At 32.8% G+C, this 24,915-nt stretch overlaps 1 protein-coding gene across 2 annotated transcripts in view; it reads right to left on the bottom strand.

Annotated features, from left to right (window-relative positions):
• LOC114337070 (putative autophagy-related protein 11) overlaps positions 1-24,915 on the bottom strand; it is a 131,819-nt gene that overhangs the window by 59,453 nt on the left and 47,451 nt on the right. For both annotated transcript variants that reach the window (XM_050650870.1, XM_050650871.1), the window contains 4 exons: positions 24,326-24,491; positions 22,104-22,269; positions 17,623-17,817; positions 6,703-7,128 (listed from right to left, as the gene is read on the bottom strand). In XM_050650870.1, coding sequence (XP_050506827.1) covers positions 6,703-7,128; positions 17,623-17,817; positions 22,104-22,269; positions 24,326-24,491 — 953 coding nt within the window. The remainder of the gene's footprint in view (positions 1-6,702; positions 7,129-17,622; positions 17,818-22,103; positions 22,270-24,325; positions 24,492-24,915) is intronic.

The following is a 24,915-nucleotide window of genomic DNA, read 5'->3' as shown; positions in this document are numbered from 1 at the left end:
GGGAATGTTGTATATAAATTAAAGTACGATAATGGTACTTTTCAATGGTGATATAAAAACAGGGTGTTCCATTTAAAATTACTGAGAAAATAATGTTGGGAATAATGTAAGGGAGAGTTGTAGAGCCAAATGATGATGATGATGATGATGATGATGATGATAGGGAATGTTGTATATAAATTAAAGTACGATAATGGTACTTTTCAATGGTGATATAAAAACAGGGTGTTCCATTTAAAATTACTGAGAAAATAATGTACTTGCGTTTGGACTCACCCTGTATTAGATATAAATAATATTAGCAATGTCAATCATTTTTAAAAATTTTGACAATAAACAAAAAAATATGGCATCAATAAATCATTGCTGTTGTGCATATTTTTATTTATACAGGGAGCTGAACTTAATACGATTTTTATTGAAAATTTGCTATAACTTTGTAAATACCCTGTATAACATTAAAGACCTTTATATTTTTGTAATAGGAAAGTTAAGAAAATTTCGAATATAAGATAAAATATAGGGTGTTCCATTTAAAAAAAACATAAGTTTGGTCTGCCACGATGTTATCGAACACTCTGTAACATTCTAATTGATTTTAAAATTTGAAGCTTAGCTACAATTTTTGTTATTAAATTTTATTGCTATCTATTGCTATAGCGGATCTATTGAGCTTTGCCCCATTAATCAATCACCCTGTAGAAACGTAAACATTGACATACGGTACGTGATACCGCAAGAAAACTTTACGTTAACGTAGGTCCAAGAAGTGTCCAAGACTAATAAACCATACAAAAACTGCAGCAGTTGGGAGCAGGTACACTTACACACCACTTGAAGGTACACATTATATGGTGTTCTGGAAATCTTTTATAAAACACGTTCTGTTCTACAACAATTAGTCCAGGGTGCATCTGTTTTGAGATGGACGTAGAGAGGTGACTCAAATTGTTTTGCAGAAATTGCTTGAAAATAACTCAAATAATAATATTTGAGTTATCCTCCCACTCAAAATAGTCCGGAACATTGTTTAAATAATCAAAATGTCAAAATATGAAGGAAAAATTCGATTTTTTTATTGGTTATTTGATTATAACTTTAAAACTATTCATTTCTGAGAAAAGTTGTACTGACATAAAAGTTGCGTAATTAAATTTCCTACAATATAGAATTGATTAATAATTTAAAAAATAGTCACCCTTGTTGCAAAATAGCAATAATTGCGAAAAAAACCATACAAAAACAAGTATTCGTATTTTACGTTTTTCAACCATTTGTGCTAGACTTAGGACCTTCATATTTTACCCAGAAAAACTTTATGATATAGTAAAACAACACTGTAAATTTCATTGAGATCGGTTTAATAGATTTTGCAAAATAAATTTTGCAATCCAGCTTTCGCAAAAAAAATTAATTTTTTTAAAATGTTGCAGGACTGAAAATAAAGCAGATAGAAAGTTGAATTTTTTTTAACGTATAGAAGTGTATTGTACCTTTCATTTGCAATTTGCAAAATTAAAATTGATTAATTACCACGGCGTCAGAAAATGTTTTAAATAAACATTAATTTTTGGTGCTACGCGCAGGACAGCGGTGTTCGATTCACACAAGTTGATTTCCGCCAAAATTTCTTCCAATCTTTATCTAATATATTATTTTCTTACTCTATATTTTCTTGTATTTTAATATTTTAATTCCACAAAAATCAAACTAATTTTATTATTGTTTGTGAAATATAGTTTAAACAATTGCATATGTTTAAAAATAATAAACTTTTATTCTCTAAGTTAAAATATATCAACAAAGAAAGTTTTTACTAAAAAAAGTGTTATTTCAAAGGATAGAGTATGTGTTTTTATTTTACAATAAACAAATTTCTTTATATATATCGAAATGTAATATAAATTAAAATGGATCAATCATTATCAAAGGTCATTGGAATGCCCAATCAGAGCAAACTATCCGCTGTCATGCGCGTAGCACCAATAATTAATGTTTATTTAAAAAAATTCCTGACGCCGTGGTAGTTAATTGATTTTAATTTTGAAAATTGCAAATGAAAGGTACAGTACACTTCTATAGGCAAAAAAAAATTCAACTTGCTATCTGCTTTATTTTCAGTCCTATAACATTTAAAAAAATGAATTTTTTTTGCGAAAGCTGGATTGCAAAATCTATTGAACCCATCTTAATGAAATTTAAAGTATTATTTAACTATATCACAAAGTGGTTTAACTATATCATCTGGGTGAAATATGAAGGTCTTAAGTGTAGCATAAGTGGTTAAAAAACGTAAAATGCGAATACTTGTTTTTGTATGGTTTTTTCGCAATTATTGCTATTTTGCAACAAAGGTGACTATTTTTTAAATTTTTAACCAATTCTGTATTGTAGAAAATTTAATTACGCAACTTTTATGTCTATACAACTTTTCTCGGAAATAAATACTTTTAAAGTTATAATCAAAAAACGAAGAAAAAAATCGAATTTTTCCTTCATTTTTTGACATTTTGATTATTTAAACAATGTTCCGGGCCTTTTTGAGAGGGAGGATAACTCAAATATTATTATTTGAGTTATTTTCAAGCAATTTCTGCAAAAAAATTTGAGTCACCTCTCAACGTCCAAATGTACTAATATTTTTACAGATGCGCCCTGGTCTAAATAGTTATTTACGAAACAGTTCGTGAAGTATGCTTTTGCGAACGCACGCGATGTTTAGAGCACGAGCGACAGCGGCGCGAGTGCTATATATCGTGTAAGTTCGCAAAAAGTACTTCACGCACAGTTTCATACAATATTTTATCTACGATAACCAAATAAAAAAACTGTAACTCTTCGTCACTGGAATTCATTTCTATTCTACAATTTTTAGAACTTTGACATTTAAAAATGTTAACTTCTTTCAAACCACAAAACTGTCAAAAGTTTTGTTGTAATTTATTGCTCAAATGTCATCACCATGACAACGCGAGTTAAGGACATTTGATTATAACGACAGTCGCGGTGTGCAAGTACTTGGAAGGGGAAACGAGAAACGACCGTGCGCGAGTCGCGTAGAAATATTGCAACTATCTTAAATAATTCATATTGTCAATTGAAATTGTCAAATTGACGTATATTTCATACCTTCTGTCACTGACGCAGAAAAATTATATATTGCTCCACAATATTGATATGATATGCAATTATTATATAAAGGTAAATTTAATTAATTGTATTTTGCTTGCAGTACTACATTTTAATAACTGATTTTATTTACTACATACAATTGTTTACGTTTGCTAAACATAACCTGCATCTTATTTTTTCTTCTTATTATTTTTTTGGACTATGGTCTTGACAATTATCCAGCAACCAGGACTAATATAATTGGCCAATATAATTAAAAGTGCGAATAAAAGTACAGAGCGTAGAAATAGAGGTCGCTTTGCCGAACTTGCACGGTCCCAATACAGTGCATGTCTATTCTTAATTCAGATATATTTTCCAGTTTACCTCACCTTTACAGTGTACGTCAACTTAACAAGAAAAGTTAGGTTATGTACAGAGAACTTTAATCAAAAATAAAAAGAATTAACAAAATTATAAGTAACAATAATAAATAAAATCAAACAATATGCTGTATATGTCCACCACCAACATCTCTACATAACCTAACTTTTCTTGTTAAGTTGACGTACACTGCAAAGGTGAGGTAAACTGGAAAGTATATCTGAATTAAGAATAGACATGCACTGTATCTATCTCTGTCGTTATAATCAAATATTCTGACAACTCGCGTTGTCATCGTGATGACATTTGAGCAATAAATTACAACAAAACTTTTGACAGTTTTGTGGTTTGAAAGAAGTTAGAATTTTTAAATGTCAAAGTTCTAAAAATTGTAGAATAGAAATGAATTCCAGTGACGAAGAGTTAGTTTTATTTGTTTATCGTAGATAAAATATTGTATGAAACTATGCGAACTTACGCGATATATAGCACTCGCACCGCTATCGCTCGTGCTCATCGCGTGCGTTCGCAAAAAGCATACTTCACGAACTGTTTCATAAATAACTATTTCGGCAAGGTATGACATACCGCATGTCAGTGAATTTATTTGTTTAAAAGAATTTTTAATCAAGTAAAATTTAATAAAAAATTTTGGCTTGCTAAAAGGTATATTAGTTTAAAAAGCCCCTATAGGGCTACAAACATAGAAACAAAACGCTTTCGCTCTGTAACAAGAGCATCATCAGTGTTACCTAAAATAAGTATAACCATATTAATTAAGCAAAATGTTAAAGTTAAAATGATGACCAAGGTAAAAGCAAAGTTTGGTTATACTTACAAGAACATGGTGAGACAACCAAAAAATACAAAGGTCAAAGCCTTTCAAAAACAGACTAAAAGTCTTATATAGTTGCTAGCATGGCAAAATCCAAAGGATGGATAAAATTCCTATGGCTACGGGCAACATATGACTCCCACACGTGGTAAGTGGGTCAAAAGGTAACTTTTGGTCATTATGTTACAACAGGTGGCAGGCAACTAAGAGATGAGACTTCAAAAGCGAATCTGTCTGATGTCAGGGCAACGATTGTCAATGGAACTTGAAGTTTTATGAAATGTTGGTTACGCAGCCACTAAATTTAAAGTTGTTTACGGTACAAGCAATGATAACAGCTAACATCAGTGTGTTGGAATTATAAAAATACAACAGTTAGTGAAAATAAATTATCTAAGATATAAAAAAGGAGGCGAATTTGAAAACCCGCAATCATCAATGAGGTGTACTTGAATGAATGAGGTTACAGAGCGAAGACGTTTTGTTTCTACGTTTGTAGCCCTATAGGGGCTTTTTAAACTAATATACCTTTTACCAAGCCAAATTTTTAAACAATTTCTGCCTAAAAATTTCGCATGGCACCCTTCTGATTTGTTTAAAGCGGACATTTTTGAACAGGGATCCGCAAAGAAATCAAATCAGAATTTTTTTCATACGGTAGCAGGTTCACAATATGGACTAATTCTAAAGTTATCGTTATTCATTTCTTGGGCAGGCGAATGATAAAAATAGATCTTTCCCTTCTAAATAAACACTAAACAGGTTGCGTTCAGCGATGTGAGCAGATAGGGGGTGCGAACGACATGACACCTCTATAGTCCAGGCAATAAATTCAATAACTGAATTAAAAAATAAAGTTAAAATCATCATCGTCGATTAAGCCCGATTTGTCTATTGTTAAACATAGGCCTCCTCCAGCTATTTCCATCTATTTCTGTTGTGCGACTCAGCCATCCGATTGGTCACAATTGTTTTGAAGTCGTCGGGCCACCGTATTTGGGGTCTTCCCCAGTTTCGCTTGTCTGCCCGTGGTCTCCAAATTTTTTGTCAAACTGTCATCTTTCGTTCTTGGCCCATCTAGTCAGTGACATGTCTGTTTATAACAATCTACGCTTTTTTCCGACTTCCAACTTCCAATTGCCACTTCTTCCAGTTGTTCCATAGGTCTTTTTCTATCTATAAGCTCTTTGTCTATTCCTTCGCTCAAACTGATTCCCGATCTACCTCGTTTTCTCTTTCCTTCTAGTTGCCATTTTAGTATTTCCTTTGGTATTCGTTGTTCATCCATCGTTCAAATTGTTTTGTTGATAAGTTATATGTGATTTAAGTTATATGTTATTTAGATTTACAAAACAGCCATCAGACCAACAATGACATACGCAGCAGAAACACGACCTGATACAGACAGGACAAAAATAATGCTTAGTTAGAAACATAGGCGTAACCAGTGGGGGGGTTGGGGGATTATAACCCCTCCCCATTGGGATGTACTTTGAGCTTTATACGCCTAACACCATACCCCCCATAGACCTTCCAGTAGTTGTAACCATATCACTCTGATGAGGGTAAAAAAATACCCGATACCGGTATAGACTCTTCCTGCACTCTCCGATTTAACTAGAGTATAATGTTTAACTAAGTTGTCATAAAATGGAAATATTTAAATTACTCATAAACTACTTGAAAGAAACAAATAGAATCATTTAAGTGAAATACGTATAAATATAACAAAACTAATAAATTGAGGTAAAAATAAAATAAAAATCTGTGGCTAACGGACTCGCATCCAAGCCATTTTTTCACACACACACATAGAGTATAATGCTGCTGCATTTTCGGATTGCAAAGAAATTGAAAATGTTTATACATTTTTAATTCATTTACTCTTTTGTGGAGTACTAAGGAATCTTTCTCGTTGGAACTTTTACCACGCTGAGCAGATGGGACGTGAATTATTTAGAATTCCCTAATCTTAATTTCGTCTCGGCACCCGTATGATTTATAATTTTTGAAAATCGCGGGGGTAGTAACCAGAGAAAGTTCCACCTATTGTCAATCTGGTGGTATGGGAACGATATTTATTATCGTTTTCTGTGTTACTTGATTGATAACTTATTTTGTTTCTCGGTAGATGTCTCTAGGATACCCGCGGCATTTCTTTCTTTGCAATTCGGAACGACCCAAAGCGAGGTACCTGCTTAAATTTGAGAGAAAAGGATATGGGACTACTGATGAGGGTAAAAAAATACCCGAAACCGGTATAGACTCTTCCTGCACTCTCCAATTTAACTAGAGTATAATGCTGCTGCATTTTCGGATTGCAAAGAAATTGAAAATGTTTATACATTTTTAAAAAATATGCATTTACTCACCTGAAATAATTCAGTCTGCAAAGATTCGTAAGTAACAGCACCAATAGACGTTGATTGGGAATCATGTTCGACGTCGCTCACTTGATCTTGAACTACGGTTGAACGGTCAAAACAAAAGATATTAGGTAAAGAACGAGTGGTGGACATGGTGTTAAGAGAAAAAGCCTTCCTCATGCCCAAACCGTTGCACTGTTTCGGAGTGCTTCCGAGCACTTGTTGCAACATGTTCGGATTGGGGGATAGGACGGTTTTTCGAAGGGAGGGGCTGTTTGAAAAGGATTTATTTTTTAAGGGGGAAGAGTAAATGGGGATTGTACTACCTCGCATCAGGAAGCTCATTTCGTCCAGACATGAGTTGTAGTCGGAAGAAAGGGAGTAGCGTTTGGAGAGCATTTTTTCCAGGCCTTGCTGTTTGGAATCCAGTAACTGAAATAGAGAGGATCTTTCTTTTTTATTATGTTTACAAATATCTGTGCAAATTTTTAATACTGGGATTTATTTTATAATGATTCATTGTCCGTTAACTACGTGCTTCACATAAATATGGTGTGAATTCGGAAATTATGATTCAATATTATTCGGTATGTATTATTCGGATGTAGCTCATAGCCGGCAAACTAAACAATATAAGATAAACAGCCTTCATGATCATGAATAGCTCTCGGAAATACAATTTGTTGAATCGTCATTATGTTTTATTTTACTGACCTATAAATAGGACAGTGGTACTTAGCGTTATCAAAATGTGTAATATTTCAGTATTCATGTGCAGGTTGAATCTGTGCATAAAGGCTGAATGTTAGGACGGGAACGTGGGCGGCGGCACGGCTGTCTTACGGGGCACGTTGAAGAATCCGTCTGATATGAAAAGCATTGGCTAGTTTATCATACAAAGGAACGGAGCGACTCCGGGGACACGTTCTGCGACGTGCGCTTTCTATTGTTCTACGGCACGTATCGTCCACGCCCCGTCCTAACATAAATCAACCTTAAGTCGTTGTATTTTTTCAAGTTTACATTTCGTCGCTGTTACTGCAATAGGTCGTATGTCAAAATTATTCACTTCTCAGTTTAAGGCATTTTCCAAACCAAAATCATCTGTTCTAGCATACTCTAAAATATCACATGTGAATACGACATATTAATAATAATTTGGCAAAAACATAGTACGCTTAAAAAATCAAATAAAAAATACGAAATTTCTGAAATTTATATTATTTTTTTCATCTCCTGAAAAATCGTCTATTTTGACATACGACCTATTGCAGTAACGGCGACGATTTGTTATCTTGCGATTTGCATAAAGTTTAAATTGTGGTTTGTTTCCCAATGGTAGGGGAGCCCAAGCGGGGATTTTTGCAGTTACTCGAGCGCGTCAGATTATCATATGGGGAGAAACCTGGTGTCCTGCAGATGTACCTCTTATATTGGCTCTTAACACAGCGACTTTGTTAAGGGGACCCGAAAAAAAATCTATCCTTAAAAATACTCGAAATTGTCAGATTAAGATAAGGTAAGTTAAGGACATGCAAAACAGTGTATATTTTCAAAAATCTGACGATTTGAACGGGGCGTAAGGAAATGGGCGAGTCCCATAGTTTCACAATATAAAAGCGAATATCTCGCGAAATGAATGACAGATCGAAAAACTAAAAAATACGTGTTCAATATTTTTCAAAAATCTTTCGAATGATACCAAACATGACCCCCACGGAGAGGGGTGGGGGGTAAATTTAAAATTTTAAATACCAATCCCGCGATATTTCGCAAAATAAACATTAGATCGAAAAAGTGCAAAATACACTTAATAAATATTTTTAAAAAATCTATCGAATGGTACCAAACACTACCCCCCACGGAAGTGGGATGGGGGGTTACTTTAAAATCTTAAATAGGAGCCCCAAATTTTTATTCCAGATTTGGATTCTTTACGTAAAAATAAGCAACTTTTATTCGAAACATTTTTTCAAATTGTGGATAGATGGCGCTTTAATCGGAAAAAACGATTGTTGGAAATGGAAAATTCGATTAAAAAATGGAAAGTCCCCACTTAAATGGAAAACTTTACTTAACTTTTTTTGGTTTTAGGACCTACTCTTCACAACCAAATAGGTCCCCAAAGCGCTCGAGTGACTGCACATTTATCATACTTCGCTCCCCTACTATTATACAATAAAATAGTAAATTGTGTAAGATGCCACAAAGAAACAGCTTCAGAACAACAAAGTTTTATATTTTACCATATTTAGAAGAAATTATTCCGCACTAACTAATACTTTTATCAATAATCTTCTAGAGATAAATCGATTCCATCAATTGCGAATTTCTAGTACCGGTCATAGGCGCCCGTTTTAGGTAGGGCAACGGTTATTTTATCGCATAACTTTATTTCTTTAAATTGTAAGCATTTTTGACACCGAATTATTAAATTGTGAGCTATTCTAGTACTAAAGTACTAAACTCTAGTACTAAAAGGTACTCTTGCTTTAAGTCGGTAGGATGCACCGTTTTCTAGAAAAATCGATTTAAAATTATTTTAAGAAAATCATTTTCTAAATTTGAAAATTTTTTTTTTCAGAAATAACGGTGTATTCTATCGGCACTAGTATTTTGGTACTACAAATTCGCAATAGATGAAATCGATTCATCTCTGGAAGATAAAGTAATCGTCATACCAGTTTTCGTTGTTTCTAAATAGTTTTTTATTGATAGTACATTCTTTCACGGTTTTTGCTGTAAATTTTAAAGAACTGCTTGGATTGACATGAAATTTGGCATACGCATAGCTAACATGTCAAAGAAAAAAAGTGATATGGTACCGATGTGTGCTTTTGCCCTGGGGGTGAATTTCACCCCATCTCGTGGGTGAAAAAATATATGTCCAAGATAAGTCCCGAAATGCATAAACTGACTAATTTGAAGCAACTTTTGTTCTATAGAGTTTTTTCACCAAATTAATACTTTTCGAGTTATTTGCAAGTGAATATGTTCATTTTTCAACAAAATAACCACGTTTTTAGACCAGGTTTTTCGCAAATAACTCAAAACGTAAGCATTTTGTCGAAAAAAATATTCTTAGCAAAACTATAGCCTATAAAAAAGTGAAAAAATGGTGTATATATTAGTTCTCTATACCTAGCAAAAGCAGAGTTATAGCTAATGAAAAATAGGTTCATATTCGAAAAATTCCAAATAGAATAATTCAATGTGAAATATCTTAATAATGAAGCATTCTTGGGGAAAACACATTACAACTTTCTTAAAGTTTTTATAAAAAAAATTTCTAGCACCAAATGTAAGCAAGTTACGATCAAAATAAAGTTGATCCCTTTTGTTTTGGCAAAAAAAAAATCAGGAAGATCACCCCCAATTAGCAATTTAAATGAAATTAATAGTTACCGCCTCACAAGTTAGTTTACTTATGTTGTGTCTATATGATCTGTAAGTTTCATCGTTACAAGGTGCTTATTTTTGAAAAAATTTGGTTGTGAAGTAAAATTTTTAAAAATTTTAATTTCGAAAAAAATGATTTTTTTCAAAATAACTTAAAATTGTTAGAGATACTAAAAATCTTAAACAATAAAAAAAGTCGGCTTTACTTTTCTGAATATTTTGTATTTTTTTGTTTTTCTGTAAGACAAAAATTGGTTAAGATTCGGTGTTTCTAAATTTGCATACACTCGTGATAAGTGACTCGTTCAAGCCCTTTTAACTACAGCTCTTTCAAAAATAAGGACTTTGAACCGATGAAACTTACAGATCATATTATGATCAATACATACGCGAGTAAAAAACTTGTGAAGTGGTAACAATTAAGTTCATTTGAAATGCTAATTTGATTTTCCCGATTTCTTACCAAAAGGAGGGACCAACTTTATTTTGAGAGTAACTTGTTTACTTTTGATGCTAAAAAATTGTTTTAAAAAACAAAAATAAGCATTTTTTAAACACTTTAAAATAGCTAAAATGAGTTTTCCTCAAAAAAGTGCTTAGTTTTTTGGTTATGGCACGTTAAAATATTCGATTTGGAATTTGACGAATTTAAACCTATTTTTCATTAGCTATAACTCTGCAAGGTATACTGACCTAATATATGCACTATGTTTTTCACTTTTTTACGTGCTATATTTTTGATAAGAATTTTTTTTCGACTAAATACTTAGTTTTTGAGTTATTTTCGAAAAACCGTCTGAAAACGTGGTAATTTTGTAGAAAAATTAACATATTCAAAAATCCACTAGGAAGAATTTCCTGTAGCTGGCTGTATACCATTAATTACAAGTAAAATTTAATAAAAAATTTTGGTCTTGGTAAAAGGTATATTATTTTAAAAAGCCCTATAGGGCTACAAACATCGAACAGAACGTTTTCGCTCTAAAAAGAGCATCATCAGTGTTGCCTAAAATAAGTATAACCATATTAATTATCAAAATGTTGAACTTAAAGTGATGACCAAGGTAGAATCAAAGTTTGGTTATACTTACAAGAACATGGTGAGCCAACCAAAAAATACGAAGGTCAAAGCCTTTCAAAAATGGACTAAAAGTCACATCAAAATGCTAACATAGCAAATTCCAAAGGATGGATATAATCCCTAAGGATATGGCCCTAGGATAACATATGACTCCCACACGTTGTAAGTGGGTCAAAGGTAACAAATTAGGTCATTATGTTACAAGAGCTGACAGGCAACTAAGATGTGAGATATCAAAAGCGAATCTGTCTGATGTCAAGACAACAATTGTCAATGGAACTTGAAGTATCATGAAAAATTGGTTACACAGCTACTAAATTTATAGTTGTTTATAGTACAAGCAATGATAACAGCTAACATCAGTGTGTTGGAATTATAAAAATAAAGAGTTAGTGAGAATAGATTATCTAGATGTAAAATAGAAGGGGGGAATTTGAGTACCCACAATCATCAATGAAGTGTACGTAAATTGATGAAGAAAGGTAGGCAAAACAACATACAGATAATGTAATGTATGGTTTATGTTTTGAAATTAGATTAATTAGATAATTTATATTTGTGAACCAACACAAATGATGGCTGAGAGACTGGCTGAAAAACTAGAGACAAAATAGGGGTCGTGATATCAAATGCTGAAAAAGTTGTAAATGCAAAATCTTATTTATAAATTAATAAAATATAGATGGGTTCATCAACACAAATTTACAAGACTGAAAAGGTTGTATTACAAGCTTAGTCCAAATTTCTTTATTATGTCCTTTTATGTTAAATAACATCTAGGGCAAAGAAAAATTAATAACTTGGATAAAAGTGTCTAAGCTACAACTAAAGTGGGGTCAGATGAAGATAAGTGTTGAGTAAGATTATTGAGTATATGAGAAAATTAAAAATTGTGTTTATTTGAGATAGATGAGTTTGTGGTATATAAAGTAAATTTGACATCACTATTGAGACTAATGAACATTATTGAGAGACTGGGGACTCCAGAGACCAGGCAACCAAACAAACCAAATGATGAATGAAAGGTTGGCTGAATGGAATAACTACTAGATGTGTGAAACTTGAAAGATATATTGTACAGTATTATTGGTTGATTTAGTTTAGAATGAAATAGTTATGATTGGACACTAAACGAAAAACGGTTTGAAAAGATGATGTGGAGAGAATGGGATATATATTGAATAGATATAGTTGTGTACAAGTTGTGACAAATGGATGTTGCGGATATAGTTGAAATTGCTTTGTTTGGGAGAAGAAACATTTGAAGAAAGGATTAGAAGATTATCGAAAATTGAGTGAACATGTGGATGTGTGTGAATAAGAAGAGAAAAGAAAGAAATAGAACAATATTGGTAGATGCGAATAATTAGGAGAAATAAAGTAATATAAGAAACAGATTTATAATGTAATTTATGAGAAAAGTTGACGATGTAACGGTTGAAAGTCAAGATTGAAAGACACATGGCGATTAACACAATTTGGACTTCTCTGTTTCTCTTTGACTATTTCAAGATCCTCGTATAGGTCCAATCTCAGAAAGTTTTTATCGGGAATGTTATGTATTAGGGATACGTTATCAGGGATATTGAGAGTATGGTTGTTTTGTTTAAGATGTTGAGAGAAGGTTGATGTATTCTCTCTTTTAGTATGTTCAAGTGAACGGGAGGCAAGTGACCTACAAGTTCTCCCTATATATGTGGCATCACAATCAGAGCATTGCAATTTATAGACACCGCTACGATTCATGTAGTTAATAGGATCTTTGGAGTTGGAAAGGCACTGTCCTAAATTACTTGATACCTTAAATGAAATTTGAATGTTATCAACTGATCTTTTAATAATATCTCTAATATCTCCAGACAAACGTTCATGATGATATGGTAAGGAAGTGTAAATGGGTTTGGTGGTCGAATCTCTGGGGAACGCAGCCTCTCTCAAGACTCTCAGTTGTCTCTTATGGATAAACTTGTCTATGATGTTAGGTTCGTAACCATTATTGAAGGCTATTTGTTTGAGAATGTTCAATTCTTTGTTGTAATTGGATTGTGATAGAGGGGTAGTTTCTAAACGGTGTATGAAACTGTGAAATGCTGAATATTTGTGTGAAATGGGGTGATTAGATGATAGGGGTATGACATGGTCCGTCTGTGTTGGTTTCCTATAGATACTGAAATCGAAATGGTCATTTAATCTGGTGATAGTGAGGTCAAGAAAGTTAATGGATTGGGATGATTCTAGTTCCATGGTGAACTTAATATTAGGATGGATTTGGTTGATTTTAGAAAGAAGTGAATCAGCTAAATTAGAATTCCCGGCTATGAATAACAAACAGTCATCCACATAACGAAACCAGTGTAGAATCTCCGGATTTTTCATGATCTGTGTGGATTCATGGATCATCTAGAATCCACACAGATCATGAAAAATCCGGAGATTCTACACTGGTTTCGTTATGTGGATGACTGTTTGTTATTCATAGCCGGGAATTCTAATTTAGCTGATTCACTTCTTTCTAAAATCAACCAAATCCATCCTAATATTAAGTTCACCATGGAACTAGAATCATCCCAATCCATTAACTTTCTTGACCTCACTATCACCAGATTAAATGACCATTTCGATTTCAGTATCTATAGGAAACCAACACAGACGGACCATGTCATACCCCTATTATCTAATCACCCCATTTCACACAAATATTCAGCATTTCACAGTTTCATACACCGTTTAGAAACTACCCCTCTATCACAATCCAATTACAACAAAGAATTGAACATTCTCAAACAAATAGCCTTCAATAATGGTTACGAACCTAACATCATAGACAAGTTTATCCATAAGAGACAACTGAGAGTCTTGAGAGAGGCTGCGTTCCCCAGAGATTCGACCACCAAACCCATTTACACTTCCTTACCATATCATCATGAACGTTTGTCTGGAGATATTAGAGATATTATTAAAAGATCAGTTGATAACATTCAAATTTCATTTAAGGTATCAAGTAATTTAGGACAGTGCCTTTCCAACTCCAAAGACCCTATTAACTACATGAATCGTAGCGGTGTCTATAAATTGCAATGCTCTGATTGTGATGCCACATATATAGGGAGAACTTGTAGGTCACTTGCCTCCCGTTCACTTGAACATACTAAAAGAGAGAATACATCAACCTTCTCTCAACATCTTAAACAAAACAACCATACTCTCAATATCCCTGATAACGTATCCCTAATACATAACATTCCCGATAAAAACTTTCTGAGATTGGACCTATACGAGGATCTTGAAATAGTCAAAGAGAAACAGAGAAGTCCAAATTGTGTTAATCGCCATGTGTCTTTCAATCGTGACTTTCAACCGTTACATCGTCAACTTTTCTCATAAATTACATTATAAATCTGTTTCTTATATTACTTTATTTCTCCTAATTATTCGCATCTACCAATATTGTTCTATTTCTTTCTTTTCTCTTCTTATTCACACACATCCACATGTTCACTCAATTTTCGATAATCTTCTAATCCTTTCTTCAAATGTTTCTTCTCCCAAACAAAGCAATTTCAACTATATCCGCAACATCCATTTGTCACAACTTGTACACAACTATATCTATTCAATATATATCCCATTCTCTCCACATCATCTTTTCAAACCGTTTTTCGTTTAGTGTCCAATCATAACTATTTCATTCTAAACTAAATCAACCAATAATACTGTACAATATATCTTTCAAGTTTCACACATCTAGTAGTTATTCCATTCAGCCAACCTTTCATTCATCATTTGGTTTGTTTGGTTGCCTGGTCTCTGGAGTCCCCAGTCTCTCAATAATGTTCATTAGTCTCAATAGTGATGTCAAATTTACTTTATATACCACAAACTCATCTATCTCAAATAAACACAATTTTTAATTTTCTCATATACTCAATAATCTTACTCAACACTTATCTTCATCTGACCCCACTTTAGTTGTAGCTTAGACACTTTTATCCAAGTTATTAATTTTTCTTTGCCCTAGATGTTATTTAACATAAAAGGACATAATAAAGAAATTTGGACTAAGCTTGTAATACAACCTTTTCAGTCTTGTAAATTTGTGTTGATGAACCCATCTATATTTTATTAATTTATAAATAAGATTTTGCATTTACAACTTTTTCAGCATTTGATATCACGACCCCTATTTTGTCTCTAGTTTTTCAGCCAGTCTCTCAGCCATCATTTGTGTTGGTTCACAAATATAAATTATCTAATTTCAAAACATAAACCATACATTACATTATCTGTATGTTGTTTTGCCTACCTTTCTTCATCAATTTACGTACACTTCATTGATGATTGTGGGTACTCAAATTCCCCCCTTCTATTTTACATCTAGATAATCTATTCTCACTAACTCTTTATTTTTATAATTCCAACACACTGATGTTAGCTGTTATCATTGCTTGTACTATAAACAACTATAAATTTAGTAGCTGTGTAACCAATTTTTCATGATACTTCAAGTTCCATTGACAATTGTTGTCTTGACATCAGACAGATTCGCTTTTGATATCTCACATCTTAGTTGCCTGTCAGCTCTTGTAACATAATGACCTAATTTGTTACCTTTGACCCACTTACAACGTGTGGGAGTCATATGTTATCCTAGGGCCATATCCTTAGGGATTATATCCATCCTTTGGAATTTGCTATGTTAGCATTTTGATGTGACTTTTAGTCCATTTTTGAAAGGCTTTGACCTTCGTATTTTTTGGTTGGCTCACCATGTTCTTGTAAGTATAACCAAACTTTGATTCTACCTTGGTCATCACTTTAAGTTCAACATTTTGATAATTAATATGGTTATACTTATTTTAGGCAACACTGATGATGCTCTTTTTAGAGCGAAAACGTTCTGTTCGATGTTTGTAGCCCTATAGGGCTTTTTAAAATAATATACCTTTTACCAAGACCAAAATTTTTTATTAAATTTTACTTGTAACATATTCACTCGCAAATAACTCAAAAAGTATTAACTTGGTGAAAAACTTTATAGAACAAAAGTTGCTTAGAATTAGTCACTTTATCCGTTTCCGGACTTATTTGGAACATATATTTTTCACCCCCAAAAGGGGGTGAAATTCACCCCTAGGGCAAAAGCACACATCGGCACAATATCACTTTTTTTTTCTTTGACTTGATAGCTATGTGCATGCCAAATTTCATGTCAATCCAAGCGGCTCTTTAAAATTTAGAGGTTTTGCAATATTTTACCTTTAAAGAACGTACTATGAAAATTATTTTCAAATTCAAAAAACGAACAATTTTTAAATTCACTTTTTTTAGAAAACGGTGTATTCTACCGACTTAAAGTAAGAGTACCTTTTAATACTAGAATGCCTCACATTTTAATAATCTAGTGTCAAAAATATATAAGTATTCGTTGCTCTAACCAAAACGGACGCCTATGACCGGTACTAGAAATTCGCTTTATGTCTGGAGTCGCTTTATCTCTGGCAGATCAATAGGTGTACCAGTTTTCGTTTTTCTAAATACAAGCGTTCTGGGGGTATTAAAAAAACTAATTCCAGGACGCCATCATCAAAGAGCTCTAGCTCACTAGTTCCCTTGGTAAGCATTTTCGGTCTAGGTGAATTGGGTTGTCTTAAAATTATCTGAAGAATATCCAATCTTCGTTGGTCAGGATAGTTTCTGAACACCCTATATTTATAAATAATATAGGTATTTTAACAATAAATTTTATAAAAAATAATTTTTTATTTGAAAATCAAATCTTCTTCAAATCAAATCTACTTATATGTCTTAATTTTTCTTGAATTATGCTTAGTATTTTTACAATCACTTTTATTGATTCAAAATCATTACCAATATATTTTAAACAAATTAATTATTGTTATTCACTTTGTATAAGTTATTAATTATTTTCAAAAAATCGATTTTTGGAGCTTTTTGTGCAATAATTAAGCAACAAATTAACAAAAATAACTTTAAAAACTCCTATTTTAGAGAATTTTCTGCTTTTTCAGTAAAACTGTCACTTTTTCATGTAATTTACCATTTACCGGTCTTCACCTTTAGTATTTAAAATTAAATTGCGAATTTACATTGTTTATATAATATATTGTTTATAAGTAAAGAATGACGTTTAATTTATTGCATAATTTGTTTAGTATATGTACATTGTTATCACCAAATTTGTCTAAGGTAATTATTGTTAGTTAGATACCTGTATCAAAAAGTAATTAATTCTGATTAATTTCCATTAAATATAGATAATAATATTAAAATGCCTCAAGGAAATAGCTTCCGAATAATATACTCTTTGATCTCAAAATGTATTATTTTATTGTTAGGTTATTGTCACGTAGTTACAGTACATAATAATATATTGAAGAAGAATAAAAAAAATTACCCTACAGATTACTCTCAAAAAATAAACTCACCTCATATTCTTTCACCATCTTCTCCATTTCAGACATTTTATCATTCAACTGCGATCTTAGCTCATCATTCCTTTTGGTCAGTGATGTAATTTCGTGTTCTTTCAAGTCAAGGTGAGTCCTAAGATCGAGATGTTCTTTTCTCATGTTTTGTTCGTTTTTGGCGTGATTTGTACAACGTTCCTCCAACTCGGAATTCTAAAGTAAACATCGATTACAACAAATGGACCAAAATTATAAAATATTGTAATAAAAAAACAATACACTGGCCTGCGTTATTTTTGATGGTACTTTTATTAGGCGAGTTAATGACCTAACAAATTTTTGCAGTTGGATGAATATCAATGAAAGCTTTTGCATTCGATTCGCATGGGCCTTAGGAAACTTTGTGAACAAAAATGATGACAAAATTAAAACTGCACTATTCAACAAAGAAACTGCATTTTTTATAATGCATTTCGAAGAAAGGAAAAATGCATGCAGAAAAAATACATTTGTAACATTTGTTATTGGAAATAATCGACGGAAATGAGTTCAATTTTGCTACCAGGTGGTTTTTGGGCTGGCTGAACACGAATATCATGACGCAGATGGTCTTCACGGTACCTGGTGCACAGAACTGCCTTCTGGAGTTTTGTGAAAATTAGAAACAAAATAAGTATGCAAAGTCGCTAATGGGGGGTTTTTGGGGTCGTTGATTAACCGACCATGACAGCGATGGTCTCCGACGCACCTGGTGGCCACAACGGACATCTTCTCCTAGAATTTTGTAGAAAACTAATATAAAATCAGTGCAAACCCGTTACTCAGAGGTTTTTGGGGTCGCTGAACACGAATATCATGTAGGTGATGGTCTCCGAGACATCTAAAGCGGCGTTTAGACACAGCGATAAATCAAACAACTTATCAAAATCAATAGAGTTGTTGCAACTTATCATTGTGTGTAAACGGTGCATCGCACGACTTATCAAAGTTGTGAGTTGGGTTGAAGTTGGTATCGGATTGCATCAACTTATCACAAGGATCGAGTTGTTTTAATTTATTGTCGTGTCTAAACGGTACAGCATTTTATCATTGGAGTTGGGTTGCATCAATTTAGGAGAATCTTACCGAATTAGAATTTATTTACATATCCAATTAAATGTACCGGGTGATTGATTAGTGGGGTAAAGATACGTAGATCCGTTATAGTAATAGATAGCAATAAAAGTTAATAACAAAAATTTTAGCCACCTTTGAGCTTCACATTTATAAAATTAATTAGAATATTACAGAGGGTGTTCGATAACATAGTGGGAGACCAAACTTATTTTTTTTTATTGGAACACCCTGTATTTTATTTAATATTCAAAATCTTCTTAACTTCGCCATTATAAATGTATAAAGGATTGTTATGTTATACAGGGTATTTTACAAAGTTATAACCAATTTTATATGAAAAGTTAAACTCATTGTATAAATAAAAATAAGCACAAAAGCAATGGATTATTGATGCCATTTTTTTTATTTATTATCAAAATGTTCATATATTATTCTTCTTTTTCTTGCATAAACATGACTGTCTGTTTTTTCAATATGCCTCTAGTAAGTTGTCGTTCCATCGTTTTCGTGGTCTTAACACTGATCGTCTGCCTATTGGGAAACCATCTCTCGCTGTCCTGACTACTCTGTTGTCATTCGGCTTATGTGGTCATTCCATTATATTCTTCTGTTTCTTACCCTGTCTTCTGTCGTATATCTGCACTTCTAGCTCTGTCCCATAGTCTCACCATCGATTTTTCGAAGGGTTTTCATATCCGCTGTTTCGAGCAATATTTTTGTCCTCTCTGTGTCGGGTCGTGTTTCTGCCGCGTATGTCATTATTGTCCTGATGACTGTTTTGTAAATTCTGCCTTTCATATCTTTTCCCATATTTTTATTTCTCCATATTGTGTCATTCAGGCAACCTGCGGCTCTGTTTGCTCTATTAACTTGATCTTCCACTTCTGCTTCGAACCTTCCGTAGCTAGATAGTGTGTCATGTCTAGGTATTTTAACTCAACCTTTATTAGATATAAAGTAAATTAGCAATATCAATCATTTTTAACAGCGATAAATCAAGCAACTTATCCATATCAGTCGAGTTGTTGCAACTTATCGTTGTGTGTAAACGGTGCATCCAGCGATTTATCAAAGTTGGAATTGGGTTGAAGTTGGTATCGGATTGAATCAATTTGTTGTGATGATCGAGTTGTTTTAATTTATCGTCGTATCTAAACGGTACCGTGATTTATCGAAATTGGAATTGGATTGCATCAATATAGGAGAATAATACCGAATTAGAATTTATTTACCTATTCAATTAAATGGTTACCATTAAAGGGAAGGGTACGAACTTTCGGTACTTACTTTAAGCTTTAAAGCTATTTAAATGGGATTCATTTTTGTCGAATTCTGAGAAATCTGATAAATATTTTTGAAAAATTTAAACGTAGTATAAAAGATTACGTTATTACCGAGGGCCGAAAGTTCCTGAAAACTTCTATAATGTTTATTTTAATACGTTTCAGGGGTCAAAAACTAAGAGAAAATTTAGTGTGATTTTTAATTTCAAATATCTTATTCAAAAGAAACTTTTTATTCATTCTAAGGGACTTTCGGCCCTCGGTAATAAAGAAATCTTTCATTCTGCGTTTAAATTTCTCAACAATACTTATTAGTTTTCTCAGCATTCCAAAAAAATAAATTACATTTACAATACATTTTTCCCTTTTCTTTATTACTAAACATCAGACTAATACTGACAGTAATACTTCCTCCTTGGCTACGGCTTTAATGCGATCCATAATTGTCAACAACGTTTAGGATGAATACTAGTTTTGTTTCTACTAAAAAACTAGGTGTTTATAAAGTGTAAACAATACTCCCCTCTTCAACTTGTTGTGGTCAATCACATCTCGATAAATCACAGCAACATATCGCAGCGTCTAAACAACGTTTAAAAATAACCCCAAAAAATCAGTCCAGTTTATTAAATTCTGGTGATCTGGTAGTCACGCTACTGGTCCATTGAAAAATGAAAATATCTCGAAAACTAATAAATTTAGACATAGGGAATGTTGTATACAAATTAAAGTACGGTAATGGTACTTTTTAATAGTGATATAACATACAGGGTATCCCAATTAAATTTTACTGAAAAAATAATGTACTTGAGTTTTAACTCACCCTTTATTAGATATAAAGTAAATTAGCAATATCAATCATTTTTAAAAATTTTGACAATAAATAAAAAAATATGGCATCAATAAACCATTGCCGTTGTGCTTATTTTTATTTATACAGTGAATTGAAATTGTTACGATTTTCATATAAAATTGGTTATAACTTTGTAAATCCCCTGTAGAACATACCCCACCTTTATATTTTTGTTATGAAGAAAGTAACAGGATCTATTTGTTTAGGATGAAAACTAGTTATAATTTATTGAAGGGTCTAAAATGTACACAATGCTCCCCTCTTCAACTTGTTGTGGTCAATCACATCGCGATAAATCACAGCAACTTATCGCAGCGTCTAAACAGCGCAGCGTTTCAACCATCAACTTGTCATCACAACTAGTTGCTGTGACTTATCGTTGTGTTTAAACGACGCTTAATGAGCAGGACCAACTGATTTTGTATTGAATTTCCATAAAACTACTGTAGACAAGTCCACTCCTGGGCAGCAGGTGACTCGGAGACCATTTACGACATAATCTTTGTATTCACTGATCACAAAAACCTTCAAGTAACGAGTTTGTACTAATTTTGTACCGAATTTCTACAAAACACCAGAAAACGAGGCTTGTCCTGATCACCAAGTGCGTCGAAGACCATCTCCGCCATGATACTCGTGATCAGCGTCCCCAAAAAACACCTCGATTAATGACTTTAAACACTGATTTTGTATCAAATTTTCACAAAACTCCAGGAGACAAGGCCGGTCCTGGCCACCAGGTGCGTCGGAGACCATCGCCGTCATGATATTCGTGATCAACGTCCCCAAAAACGCTCAAGTAATGAGTCGAGTCTATACAACCTGTAACAGTTGCCATATTTTTCCTCATCCACTATTACTATTATCAACTATTGCCACTAATGACCTGTGACTAGTTCATTTTCTATGAACTAGGAATGAAATTTACAAGTAACCATAAAATCCAAGGCTTTTGTTGATTGAAATAAGTATTTCTGTATTGTACTTTGTATTATACATTTTACACGAATACAGTTCCATTGTAACAAATTCAGCGTCATACGACATAGCTATGGTCCTTATTTCAATATGTAATATATGTACTTTTTTTAATTTGAGATAACATAAAATCTGAGCTGATTATGCAAAATGAAATATTTTTAATTCAGCATGCACGAAATATATAAAATCACTTCTAAAACTCTTATCTTCACAAAAAACGCGTTTTGAAATGCAGGGCAGTGTTATTAAGTGATTGCTAAATTTACCTCTTTTTCTAATCTCTGGACATATACATTCAAATGATTGTTGTCTTTCTCATAGAAGAGCAACTTTTTATTTAATTCTTCAATTCTTTTCTTCTCAACATTGATTTCTTCTTTAAGGTCATCCACACAATTTTTATTTTCTTGAAAATGATTTATTTGCTGTTCACTAATAAAAAAAAATGTCAAATTGCCGTTAAGTTGATATACAGAGTGGGCCAAAGAAAAGAGTCCACCTCGATATTCATAGGCGTAACCAGGGGGGGGTTTTGGGGGTTGTAACCCCCCCATTGGGATGTACCTTGAGCTCTATACGCTTAACACCATAGCCCTCAGAGACCTTCCAGTAGTTGTAACCCCCCCTTAGGATCATCCTGGTTACGCCTATGTCGATATTTGGCAGTATTTATTAGATTTTAAGGAAATGACGAAACAGGTCGATTTTTGATCTAAGTGGGACACTTTTTTACGGTACATACATTTGTCATTTGTCAACCCCCTTCCTTCCACTTCCCCCACCCCTTATTTTTAAATAGGGAATAGGGGTCGTGTGCTAGCTCATTTAAAAGGATATTTAATTCTCTATTTAGTAATACAAACATTAACATAATTATTTATACAGGGTGTCCAAGAAAAAAATATTTTAATTAAATTAATTGACACAAAAAATAAGAATGTATGTAATTCATTTAATTCAAAATACATTCTACTGCCGTCACAAAACAGAAAAAAAATGTTTTTTTGATAAATAAACACTGCTTTTCGCTTAATTTCAATGTTCAAGCTGCCACCCATCTGCCTCTTGGTAGGTTGAATATTGAATTTAAGCGAAAAACAATATTTATTTGTCAAATAAACATTTTTCTCTGTTTTCTGTCAGTAATAGAATGTATTTTGAGTTAAGTAAATTGCATACATTCTTCTTTTTGTGTCAGTTAATTTAATTCAAAACAAATTTTCTTGGACATTCTGTATAAATGATTATGTCCATGTTAATATTACTGAATAGAGAATTGAATAACCTTTCAAATGAGGTAGCACACGGCCCCTATTCCCTATTTAAAAATAAGGGGTGGGGGAAGTACAAGGAAGGGGGTTGACAAATGACAAATGTATGTACCGTAAAAATGTGTCTCCCTTATATCAAAAATCGACCTGTTTCGGCATTTCCTTAAAATATAATAAATACTGCCAAATATCGAGGTGGACTCTTTTCTTTAGCCCACTCTGTATAAATAAATCAGTTACTATTTTTAACTATATAGTTGTTTTCATATCGCTGTAGAGTAATAATTTATCGAAAATCGCCCAAACAGTAGTGGAAGAGTAGGAGGGTGTCACTATCTTGATAACAGGCAATCTGATTGAGCAAAAGTACGTGGTTAATAGTTATTTATGATATAAGTGTCAAAAGTACACGTTTAAGGCACGCATGTGAAAGTTTGCAGAATAAGCGAAGCTAGTTCTGCGATTCACATGAGTGCCTTAAAAATGTACTTTTTAACACGCATATCATACAATATTTTTTCTAGAAACGTAATTTTCCTTAAAATATAATACTGCCAAATATCGAGGTGGACTCTTTTCTTTAGCCCACTCGGTATAAATAAATCAGTTACTATTTTTAACTATATAGTTGTTTTCATATCGCTGTAGAGTAATAATTTATCGAAAATCGCCCAAACAGTAGAGGAAGAGTAGGAGGGTGTCACTATCTTGATAACAGCCAATCTGATTGAGCAAAAGTACGTGGTTAATAGTTATTTATAAGTGTCAAAAGTACACGTTTAAGGCACGCATGTGAAAGTTTGCAGAATAAGCGAAGCTAGTTCTGCAATTCACATGAGTGCCTTAAAAATGTACTTTTTAACACGCATATCATACAATATTTTTTCTAGAAACGTAATTACAGGACAATATCTACAAAAACTTTTACTTGAACTTGACTGACATTCCATTTTTATATTTTTTTGACATTACATCAAAATTGCCTATACGGTCAATACGAACTGCAGTGCCTTAAAAATTTTAAAGCACTAGTGCCTTAAAGTAGCATTTTTAACGCTCGTATGGAGTGCTAAAAATTGCATTTTTAACACGGTTGTAGAAAAAATAATTTAAATGGTTTCATCTTAAAAACTGTAAATACTACCTTACATACTACTTAAATTATAATTTATTTCTCTACATCGGTGAAAACGACTATAGTAATGAAAGTGAGTTACCTCTGTAATTTGAGTTTATATTTCTCGAGATTATCTTGTAGCACATCATTTTGATCTTCTGTACAAGCTAACTGCATCTTTAAATCTTCAATTTCTTTTAATGCTTTATTCAACTGATGTTGCAACTGTTTTACTTCTTCTTCTAAAATAGTTTTCTCCGGACCTCCTACGAATTATCAATGTAGAAAACTCTGTTCTAATTGCATTTTAATTTAGCTAAGAATATTCCATTAGCAACATGCCATAATGTACCTACTTCTATAATAGTCAATACATCAGAATGTCCTTTTTGTTGTATGGGGACGTCTAAACATTGTTTCCTAACAGATTCTGCTTAGCATCAAATTAGAACCAACCTGTAGTTTGAAGTTATCTTGTTTTTCTGGCTGTTTCGGTTGTAACAGAGTTTAGGTACTCATTGTTTGTTTGATTTTGTTGGTCAAAATTTATTGTAATAAAAATGAACACGTTTATTGTGATATGTTAAGTAATGATAATGCTTAATCTTGCTACAAGCTTTTCGTTGAGACAAAATATATTAAGTATTAAATTTCTTTCTAGAAATTCGGGGAGAGGGGGTCCTGAGGAGG

Source organism: Diabrotica virgifera, chromosome 5 (genome assembly GCF_917563875.1).
Source record: "Diabrotica virgifera virgifera chromosome 5, PGI_DIABVI_V3a".
Classification (NCBI taxonomy): domain Eukaryota; kingdom Metazoa; phylum Arthropoda; class Insecta; order Coleoptera; family Chrysomelidae; genus Diabrotica; species Diabrotica virgifera.
Note: the sequence above shows the minus strand (reverse complement) of the source record. Positions and strands in the feature narration are given on the sequence as shown.